The sequence below is a fragment of the Scyliorhinus torazame genome, chromosome 13 (genome assembly GCF_047496885.1).
Source record: "Scyliorhinus torazame isolate Kashiwa2021f chromosome 13, sScyTor2.1, whole genome shotgun sequence".
Lineage (NCBI taxonomy): Eukaryota > Metazoa > Chordata > Chondrichthyes > Carcharhiniformes > Scyliorhinidae > Scyliorhinus > Scyliorhinus torazame.
In genome coordinates this window covers 180,405,244-180,417,150 of record NC_092719.1, presented here as the reverse complement: position 1 = coordinate 180,417,150, position 11,907 = coordinate 180,405,244, and the positions used below count along the sequence as shown (strand labels likewise).

The window sequence follows — 11,907 nt, the reverse complement described above, 5'->3', positions numbered from 1 at the left end:
TTCACAACCCGCGTGTGAAAATGCTCCATTTATCTCTCATTTTTGCTTGCCATCTATTAACCAGTTCTCTATCCATGCTCATAAATTACCCAAGAGCCTTTATCTTTTATGACACTTTATCAATGTCGTTTTAAAATCCAAGTCTGCGACATCTCCTGGTTCCCTTTTACCTACCCCACTAGTTAAAAGGTTAATAGAGTTGTCAAACACGATTCTTACTACCTAATTGTAGAATTTAAATATTGAACACGATGGAACTTACCTGGTGCCCTTACCACAGACTACCTGGTGATCTTTGTGCCAGCCTTAGCACTCCTCCATGCATGCTCTCCTCCTAGATGACCCGACCAGCCAACTCTGTGCTGTACTTTTGGCAGCCAGAATGGTCTCCTACCTCTAATTGCTGTTCAGTTATTTTGCAGGCAACCTGGAAAGTCTCAATAAGCCTCCTGGGCCCCTGGCAATGTCCTGTCCAACCTTCGTTGAGTGCGCACTTGTTTCACTGCACAGTCCCTTTAAGATTGGTGCAAGCAATTTGAAGGGAACTTTTCTTGTGCACGGCAGTTTCCCGACTGCTGCACAGCCACAGTTTAGAAGGAACATTGTTCTGCAGCCAAGCTGAGGAACCACAATGTTCATAACACCAAATGGGAATTTTAAAACGACACCAGAATGCTTTCAGATAGCTTTCAGTAAAGATGCTCTGTTGCCAACAGCTACTCTACTATGCTCATGAATATTTAAAAAAATACATGCTTAAGCATCAAAATATGAAGTTTTGTTATGTTAGATTTATCTCTCCATTACAAAATTTAAAGTAACCAATCACAAATTAAACATCTGGAGACAAATTGTAGGAAATATTATTAGAACCCCCCCCAACATTACATCTCCACAGTGATTCTGTGGTCATCTCTTTGTGTAGGGAGGGAAACATTTTTTGTCAGGGACAATTTAGCGTGGCCAATCCACCTACTCTGCACATCCTTGGGTTGTGGGGGTGAGACCTACGCAGACACGGGGAGAATGTGCAAACTCCACACGGATAGTGCCTCGGGGCGGGGATCAAACCCAGGTCCTCGGCGCCGTGAGCTAGCAGTGCTAACCACTGAACCACCGTGCTGCCCAGAGGGGAAACATTTTAAAGTCAATTCCTATTCCATGTAACTCTTCGTGGACCTGATTGTAAAAAGCAGCAAATCGCACAAGTGAACTAATTTCCTTTTCCATTCACTCTGCCACTTAATAGCAAGAACTGTTAGAGAAAGGTCTAATTTATGTACAGAAGCAAGATTATGTTCAATCTTTTATTTAAGGAACACACATTTTAAAAGAGACTCACTACCTTTCAACTTGTTTTTGTTCTGTTACAATTGCAAATAACTGGGGCTGAAGTATAAGTCCCAACTCGATAAAGTATGTCTTTTTTATGCTTGTAAAACACATTTTGCTCTCAAGAATATATCATGCTGTGACTTTTAAATGATGCATTTACTTTTTAAGTTTCAAAAACAAATCCAATACATTCATCTTAATTGCTTGACTTTTCTCCAATTTTAGGTACACCACTAAAATATGAATTAATTGCCGGGTTAGGGTGGGAAGGATTATTATCTGTTAACGCTGTCCTAATAGCCACTAGGAAGAGCAGGCAAGTCAACATAATTCATGAATTTAGATAGTTAAGGTGAATTTAAATGGAATGGAGCGCTTAGTAATGGTTGATAAGATTTCCAGCACCTGTGCTATCTTGCCTTTACTTAATGATTAATATTTTAACTTGGAACTGAAACTGTGTAAAACAGACTGGGTAAAATTAGAGTTTCATTCCGTGCATTCAATGCAGAAGCAATGCTGCCTCCAAAATGGCAGCCAGCTTTCTGCCCAATGCAGCAACGCATGGTTTAAAACCCTTCAGAGTAAATTACAGAAATGATCTTCTCTCCTTTACAAATTCATAGTTGAAAAAGCCAATTTTATTTGAACAGTTAGTGAGGAAAGCAATGGGAAGTGGATAAACTAATACACAAGGATGGGCTAGGATGTGGAATCATGCTGCTGCCTTTATTGCATTGCCATTGTTAGGACAGAGTAGGAGGTTGAAGGAAGCAAGCGATGGCTTATTAGTTTACATAATAATGTTTATGAAACAGAGGAACAAAAGACAACTTCAGAAAGTGGATAGTGATGGAGGTGAAAGTGGGTACAAGCTTATACGTCAGGAAAACTGTATTTCCCGTAAGGAAGAAAATAAATTCTCTGCCCAAGAAATCTTTCAGGAAATTACTGAGGCTGTTCAATCAATACTTTTAGTGCTGCTGACAACTGGTCTGCAATTAATGCTAAGCAGATAGATGCTTTGGGAGCTTGGTGCGCAGGGAAGATGCTGGTTATTGACTTGAATTGCAGTTTATTTTGCAAATGACTACAGCTCGAGACTGATTTTGTTTCATGTTAAATTGTTCAATTTTGAATAATTGTTCTGATAATTTGAACATTATAGACTAACTCAGGGTGATATTAAAGGACCCGTTATAATGTTATTACTGGCATGAATCAAACCTCATTTTCACTGCTCCTTCGTAAACCTTCATAAAAGTTTGGTTTTGTAAAATCCAATATATCCAATTATGCCAAATACAAGTAAAACTTTGCATTTGCTTATCAGAATGCGCCAATGCATTCAATATATTTTGACCACTTACATTTCTGGAAAAAGTGCCCAAAGCTACTTCACAGAGGCAAAAGGAAAAATGGGTGCTGAACCAAAGGAAGGAATGATTCGAATGGGTGACAGAAAGTTGTATCTTAAATGAGAAGTGAAGAAGCACAGGAGATTAGAGAATTAATCCTAGTGCATATGGGACCTATGCAGTTGAAGGCATAGTAGCCAATTGTGGGGCAAAGCAGGGAATACATGGAATGGTCATCAGACGTAGGGTGGTGGAAAGTGTGCATGAGCAGTGGATTTGGCGAGCTGGAGGTTACAAAGAGGGAAGAATGATCCATGGAAGAATTTAAGTATTTGGAGAAGAATTTCAAATTTGAAACACTGGGTGACGTCTATGTTACATTAACTTTGGCAGCTACAGTGCAGCGGTGAGGGATGAACCTCTGGTAGGACCCCGTCTCCAAAAATCACCTTATTTCCTGTTTAGTAGTGGGGTCAGGAAATCCGTCATTGCCTTCATCTTTTCTGACAGAAATCATTGCTAATGAGACAGGAGATTTGTATCCTTCATACTCTTCTGAATTCATTATCTTTGTGGTGTGGCATGACCATGCTAAATAGGACAGACTTTAGAACAGATCCAGCAACTCAAGACTGGTCAACCATGAGGCGTTGTGGGTCATCAGCAGTAGTAGAATTGTACTCAATCACACCCTGTAACCTCATGCTCAGCATATTCCCCCTATACCATTACCACAAAGCTGGGGGATCAACCCTGGTTCAATGAACTGCAAGAGGGCATACCAAAAGATAAGGTGCCAACCTGGTGATTCTACAACACAGGACTTGCCAGACAGCTTAATCAACAAATGATAGGCCAAGCTAAGTGATCCACCAACCAACAATCAGATCTAAGCTTTGCAGTCCTGCCACAGCCAGCCGTGAATGGTGGTGGACAACTGGAGGAGGAAGCTGTCCCCATAAATATCCCCATCCTCAATGACAGAAGAGCCCAGCACATCAGTGCAAAAGAAAAGGTTGAAGCATTCGCAACAATCTTCAGCCAGAAGTGCCGAGCGGATGATCCATATTGGCCTCCTCCAGAGGTTCCCTGCATCACAGATGCCAGTCTTAATCACTCCATGTGATAACAAAAACAACTGAAGTCACTGGATACTGCAAAGGCTTTGGGCCCTGATAATGGTCCACGAATAGTACTGAAGATTTGTGCTCCAGAACTTGCTGTGCCTCTAGCCAAGCTGTTCCAGTACAGCTACAAAACTGGCATCCACACAGCAATGTGGAAATTGTCCAGGTGTGACATGCAGTGGTTAGCACTGTTGCTTCACAGCACCAAGGTCCCAGTTTCGATTCCCGGCTTGGGTCACTGTCTGTGCGGAGTCTGCATGTTCTCCATGTGGCTTTCCTCCTGGTGCTCCGGTTTCTTCAAACAAGTCCCAAAAGACGTGCTGTTAGGTGAATTGGACATTCTGAATTCTCCCTCGGTGTACCTGAACAGGCGCCGGAATGTGGCGACTAGCTTTTCACAGTAACTTAATTGCAATGTTAATGTAAGCCTACTTGTGACAATAAAGAATACTAAATTAAATTAATGTACACAAGCAGGACAAATCCAACCCGCCCCATCAGTCAATGGACTGCCCCCATTGGTCCATTCTCAATCAACAGTAAAGTGATGGAATGGGTCATCACCAGTGCTAACATGCGGCACTTGCTTAGCACAAAGCTGCTCTGCCGCTGTTTGGGTTCCACCAGGGTCACTTCACTTCTTTTCAAATAATAAATTTAGAGTACCCAATTCATTTTTTCCAATTAAGGGGCAATTTAGCATGGCTAATCCACCTACCCTGCAGATCTTGTGTGTTTTGGGGGTGTAACCTACCAAAGCAAACAAGGGGAGAATGTGGCTTGTTTAGCTCAGTGGGCTAGACAGCTGGTTTGCAATGCAGAACAAGCCCAGCAACGCGGGTTCAATTCCCGTATCAGCTTACCTGAACAGGTGCCGGAATGCAGCGACTAGGGGCTTTTCACAGTAACTTCATACTTGTGACAATGGAAGATTATTATTATTGTGAAAACTCCACATGGACAGTGAACCAGGGACCTCTGCGCCGTGTGGCAGCAGTGCTAACCACTGCGCTGCCTAGGGTCACTTAGCTCCTGACCTCATTACAGCCTTGGTTCAAAAGAGGCAAAATCCAGAGGCGAGCTAAGAATGATGCCCTTGATATCAATGCGGTGTTTGACCGCGTGTGGCATTAAGGAGCCCTAGAAAAACTGGAGTCAAAGGGAATCGGGGGAAAACTCATCTAGCACGAAGAAAGGAGGCTGAGGTTGCTGGAGGTCAGCCACCTCAACTCCAGGACATCACTGCAAGAGTTTCTCAGGGAGAACACAACCACCTGCACATTCGCCTCCAAGCCACTCACCACCCTGACTTGGAAATTGCTGTTCCTTCACTTTCACCGGTTCAGGGAGCAGGCATGGGCACTTTTGAACATAGAACATACAGTGCAGAAGGAGGTCATTTGGCCCATCGTGTCTGCACTTAATCCCTCACTTCCACCCTATCCCCGTAACCCAAGAACCCCTCCTAACCTTTTCTGAACTAAGGGCAATTTAGCACGGCCAATCCACCTAACCTGCACGTCTTTGGACTGTGGGAGGAAAGCGGAGCACCCGGAGGAAACCCACGCACACACGGAGAGAACGTACAGACTCCGCTTGGAATTTATTCAACAGATGGGCAATAAATGAAATATCAATGAGGTGATCCAGAGTGGAAATTCAGGGTAAACAGCACAGCACTACAGAAGCCATATATCTAAAATACCTCACGAGGGATTCAACCAAATCTTCCTCATCATTCTGAATCATGCAAAGGCTGTTCCAAGTAATCTGTCATGGCAGGCTTGGATTGCAACTGCTTGCCTGAGGAAAGATTGATAACTCTCTAGGAATTTATGGCCATCTCTGTTGACTGAAGCAGTGTTTTAGCCTTGATAACTGTTTCTCAAAAGGTGTAGAGGAACTACGTGAACTAAAATTATGTTCAGGCTACCAATACTTACAGCTGTCTTTCATTTTCTGCTTTGATGTCTAACTGTGATGAATTAGGTATGTTTTGATAAGTCTGTTTTAGACTAATGGCTCTTACTGAATGCAAGAACAGAATTGTCTGCAAGAGAAATCTAATTTAATCAATTCTCATGTCCATTTGTGTAAACATGCTATCTGTTACACTGCTGAAAAGAGCATTGTACTTCTGAAGCTTTATAAAGCATTAGTTAGGCCCCATTTAGAATACTGTGAGCAATTTTCGGCCCCACACCTCAGGAAGGACATACTGGCACTGGAGCGGGTCCAGCGGAGATTCACACGGATGATCCCAGGAATGGTAGGCCTAACATACGATGAACGTCTGAGGATCCTGGGATTATATTCATTGGAGTTTAGGAGGTTGAGGGGAGATCTAATAGAAACCGACAAGATAATGAATGGCTTAGATAGGGTGGATGTAGGGAAGTTGTTTCCATTAGCAGGGGAGACTAGGACCCGGGGGCACAGCCTTAGAATAAAAGGGAGTCACTTTAGAACAGAGATGAGGAGAAATTTCTTCAGCCAGAGAGCGGTGGGTGTGTGGAATTCATTGCCACAGAGGGCGGTGGAGGCCGGGACGTTGTGTCTTTAAGACAGAAGTTGATAAATTCTTGATTTCTCGAGGAATTAAGGGCTATGGAGAGCGGGTAAATGGAGTTGAAATCCGCCATGATTGAATGGTGGAGTGGACTCGATGGGCCGAATGGCCTTACTTCCGCTCCTATGTCTTATGGTCATTTCTGCCTCTTTGTTGCTCTTAAAACATAGTACTTCTTTTTTTAAAAAGTATTTTTATAAGGGTCTTTGCAAATTTTTATAATAACAGCAACATAAACATGGTACAATAAAAATTTCCACCCCCATCTCAATCTTCACACACCCCAACCATAAAACAAGAATCCGCCCCCCCCCCCCTTCTTGGAATTCTGCTTCTGCTGACATTTTAATTTTCCCCGAGAAAGTCGATGAATGGCTGCCACCTCCGGGTGAACCCAACCATTGACCCTCTTAAGGCGAACTTTATTTTTTCGAGACTGAGAAACCCAGCCCTGTCAGTAACCCAGGTCTCTACATCGGGGGCTTCGAGTCTCTCCACATTAATAAGATCTGTCTCCGGGCGACCAGGGAGGCAAAGGCCAAGACGTCCGCCTCTTTTGTCACCTGAACCCCCGGCTCTTTCAACACTCCAAAGATCGCCACCTCCGGACTTGGCACCACCTGTGTTTTGAGCACCGTGGACATTGCCTTAGCAAAGCCCTGCCAAAACCCTCCAAGCTTCGGGCATGCCCAAAAAATGTGGACATGATTTGCTGGGCTTCCCGCGCACCTGTCCTCTACCCCAAAAGACTTGCTCATTCGGGTCACCGTCATGTGTGCCCGGTGGACTACCTTGAATTCTATCAGGCTAAGCCTGGCACATGATGAGGATGTATTAACCCTGCTTAAGGCATCTGCCCACAGACCCGCCTCTATCCCTCCTCCTAGCTCATCTTCCCACTATCCCTTAAGCTCCTCCACTGGAGTTTTCTCCGCATCCAAAAGTTCCTGGTAAATATCTGATACCTTCCCCTCTCCAGCCCAGGTACTGGAGACTACTCTGTCCTGTATCCCCCGTGGCGGCAGCAGCGGGAAGGCCAGAACCTGCCTTCTCAAGAAGTCTCGCACCTGCAAATACCTAAATCCATTCCCTGTTGGCAATTCAAATTTATCCTCCAAGGCTTTCAAGCTGGGGAATCTCCCGTCTATAAATAGATTCCCCCATCCTCCTGATTCCTGCCCTTTGCCATCTCCGGAACCCACCATCCAGCCTACCCGGTATGATTATTATAAATCGGGGACCAAACCAATGCTCCCTCTACTCTCTTATATCTCCTCCACTTTCCCCAAATACATAGTACTTTTTTGGAACAGAAAAGACAGGGAAAACAGCAATATGGACAGAAAATACTTGTGTGCTCTCAATTACGATGCAAGAATTTTAAAATTCCTGCTTCAGTATTATGTTTCATCACCAGAGTGTGGTTGGATTATGTCTCAACAATGCCTGGCTATAAGGAAGTTTCTCTCTTTTAGTAGAGAATTGAATCTACTGTTTACTGGATCTGAATCATATATAAGGGACTGAACCCAAATGGTTGCCAGAAAATAGGCGTTGCTAATATTTGTTCTAATATTCTTCATTTTGTCAGTCCTTGGAAATCCCTTTGCCAGATAACTATTTATAGCGAGTTATTCATCCTATATTATTTGATAAATTGCCACTAGCTTATTAATGAAGAGAATATACTGAAGGTGCTGTATGTTTTAAATTAATTTAAACTATGAGGCTCCATTTTCCAAAATCAGTCAGAACATTTCTCATGAAAAAACAACTGAATAAGTGTCTGATCGTGCTCCCAAGGATCGGTAATATTTAATCTACAGCAGAGGGAAGGTTTGTAGCAGGAGGCTTAAGTAAAGCGTGCTGAGTAGTTCTATATTGTGAGGGTGTAAAGTAAACAGCTCAGAAGCAATGTATTTATTCTGCTGTAAGAATTTTAACAAATGCAGGCCTGTTGCCAGAAGTGAAAAAATTGCAACATGAGGAGCAGAAAATGTTTCAATGTTGGGTGATGGTGAATTAATTTCTCAGTGCACATCTAACATTACCAGATACCAGCCTGGCACTCTCTGTTGATAAATTTTCATACGTTTGTTTAGCATGTAATAGTCAAATATATCAAAGCTAGTCAAATTCCTAGTCAGCGAAAGATGCCCGACTACCTACTGAAAATATATCCTTCCGAGTCAAGGAAATTAGCCGCATCACAGTAGATATTAAATATTAAAAATGTATGTATATTAAATTAGACATTTCTTCAATCATCTTTTCATGAATAATGTTTTAACTGATTTCAGCAAATGAAAACTTACTAAGATATATATTCACAGCTTATGAATTATTTTAAACATCCACATTTCCAGGATATTTTCTTCATTAATAAGCTATTGGTAACTTATTAATATGGGAAAAGCAACACACTTCAACACAGTTCCAGGCAAAGGTGCATTCCAATGACTGACAAATGTAAACATTTTTAGTGCAACAGAGGCCGATATTCTGCAAATAATTTCAGTTTATCATGTTAATTCACTGCATTTTTCAACACTCGAGATCATTAAAAAAAAATTAAATCATTAGCACATTATTAATTACTTTTGATCTAAGATGTAAGACGGAGTAAGGTATGAAACTGCTTGTTTAATTATTAAGAGACTTAAACACAAGTTACTCCCAACTTCCCAGCACAATCCATGACAGATCAGTTAATCAATGGAAAAAGAGAACAACCAATGGTTTATACTAAAAGAATAAAGATTTTTATTAAGCATTGTAAGTTGCATTCAATAGCCTTCCAGTATTACACCTCACCATAATCCATCAACAACCGAGCAAACCCAACAGTAGTTCATTCTTGCACAATCCATATTTAGGTAGAACTCCTTTCAACTTACAGAAAAGGTACTATGTAGCTGTTGCGGGCAGGGGTTTGGTGGGGGAGGTGTGGGGGTGGGGGGGGGGGGGGGGGAGAAGAGTTGTTACATTTTATTTCTGTTCACTAATGTGTGATGAAGAGCATCAGGAAAATTATATGAAATAATAATAAAGTAAGGAATCTGATTCAAAGTACATCAGGTTTGAAACACTAACAAAAACAGCAGAACGATACAAGTATATTTGCTTATACTAAACTCTTGATGGGAAAGTTTTAAAAACAAGCAATTTGCTGAATTGTCCGCTACGTAGGGGGTAATTTTTTTGAAGATTGAAGCTTTTCAAGAATTTTGTAGAAAGATCACTTTGCTAATACAAATGCATAAAACAGCAACAGAGAACAATATGAATACAGTAGCGATGAGTACACCAGGGTTAACATTAATCATTCAGAGTGGCTAGATAACGTTTTGTAGGTTTTAGAATAAATGCAACAGAGGTCAATAACCACAAAATTTAAGGTTAGAGCAAGTTCAGTTAATGACTAAACATATTTTAACATCTTTTTATAGGACTATGACTAACTGTTTTAAAATTTGCAAATGGGCACAGTACTTGTAGGATGGAAGAAAGAGGACGATAACATGCATAATATTAACTACACACTTCAAAAATTATGAACCATGCAGAAGTTTAGCCGAAGTAGTACTAATGTCTACATCTGATTCAAAAACCACTGATTTCATTGATTCACGGATGCATGGTAAGAGCTGTCATATTCACAAAACGTATTATATGGTGATGTTTAACTATTTTTAAAGGTCATCTGCATCTTCAATGAATGTTTTCAGTTGTTTCTTGACATGTAATTTGTTTCTTACACATATTTGCTTTTTCTTAAAGATTGCCAAAACTGAAGCTGCGATATTACTTTCTAGTAACTTAACATTGAATTATTTTATTTTTAAAAATCTTTTGCTGACACAACCACACCAAAACTAATGACATTGAAATAGTAGAATTTTTTGTGGTTCTGTGCCTTTTGCAGGCTTATGAAATTTAAATCTTAAAATAAGCAACTGACACAACACATAAAATCAATTAAGATGGCAAAGTTATGGTGCCAAGTACTGTACTGTATTTTAACCTATGTATTAAAGACTGCCAAATTAAAGCCATATTTGCTTTACCTTCTGAAAAAGAAAATGTAAATCGTCATAACCAGTTTGAATGTCTTGTAATACCATTTCAAATGTGGGAGTCAAATGCTCTTCATTTCATTTGGTAGCATTCAACTGCAACTGGCTAGAAAAGATTGCTTGTTAAACAGCTGACATCAAAGAGGGATCCGAATTCCAATGTCCTTGTTTCTCTATGGAGAAGAAAATATTGTATGCAACTGTAGGCCTTCCTTTTCAAATATTCCTATTCTGTAACCTTCCAAACATCCTTCACCCCCTCAACAAAAAACAAAAAATACACATTACTCTTCCTTTTTCAAGACAGCAGTACCAAGATTTTCATCTCTATTGCAACTGCCAGCTGTAGTTAGTGCATTTAAGTGAGGAGTTGTATTGCACATTTTAGAGTCATTATTCAAGGCACTTTCAGTTTGGTTGGAAGCCCTGATGTCTCCTTTGTTTCCATTTAGCTCAGAAACAGGTTTACTTTCATCTGAAACTCCATTTTCAGCAGGAGAGCTATCTGAAGAATCTTCTGCAAGGCCTGATTGAGGCTTCTCATGTTCCTCTGAACAATGGTCTCCAGAATCCCCAGACACTTTCAATTCTTGAGCAATTTCTTCTGCTGAAGCAGCATAAGCTGGTTGACCCTGCCGCATAGAGAAAAGAACACATTAATAAGCATACATCAAACCTTGTTGCTAAGCAGATCCATAATTTTACTGACCTAATATATAGTTCTATGACTAACAATTTTCTATGGACCCCTGCAAAGTAATGCAGCACTGTCTCATGTTCATGTAGCTATTTAATCAACTTAATTGCAAACATTTCCAAGTGTTGTTTGCAGATGAGGAAATTGGTATTTTGATGGCAACGGTAAACCAAGATCATATTCGTTCTATGTTCAATTAAACTGAGGGGTAATAGATATAGGACAGAGGTCAGAGGTAGGTTCTTTACGCAAAGAGTGGTGAGGCCGTGGAATGCCCCACCTGCAACAGTAGTGAACTCACCAACATTGAGGGCATTTAAAAGTTTATTGGATAAGCATATGGATGATAATGGCATAGTGTAGGTTAGATGGCTTTTGTTTCGGTGCAACATCGTGGGCCGAAGGGCCTGTACTGCGCTGTATCGTTCTATGTTCTATAACTTTTATATAGGTAAAAATGACCTGAAGTGCAATTCACTCACTTAGCATACTCATTTTGGAAACATACAAACAAGAGTAGACTATTTAGCCTCTTGAACTTGTTTTGCCATTCAATTAACCATGGTTGAATTGTACACAACTTTTAATTTACCTTTCTCTGTTCGTATCCCTCGATACCTAACAAAATCTATGTGCCATGTTCCAATTGATCTAGCATACACAGCTCTTTGGTGAAGCACGTTCCATATTTCCACTGCTTCTTTGCACGTACAGGGGCTGGTTTAGCACACTGGACTAAATCGTG

The 11,907-nt window shown here is 41.0% G+C and overlaps 1 protein-coding gene across 4 annotated transcripts in view; it reads right to left on the bottom strand.

Annotated features, from left to right (window-relative positions):
• Nucleotides 1–10,892: 10,892 nt before the first annotated feature.
• The window catches only part of LOC140388403 (constitutive coactivator of PPAR-gamma-like protein 1), a 209,436-nt gene continuing 208,421 nt past the window's right edge, over nt 10,893–11,907 (bottom strand). For all 4 annotated transcript variants that reach the window (XM_072472518.1, XM_072472515.1, XM_072472517.1 and 1 more), the window contains one exon: nt 10,893–11,097. In XM_072472518.1, the coding sequence (XP_072328619.1) occupies nt 11,049–11,097 (49 nt within the window). In that variant the 3' untranslated portion in view covers nt 10,893–11,048. The remainder of the gene's footprint in view (nt 11,098–11,907) is intronic.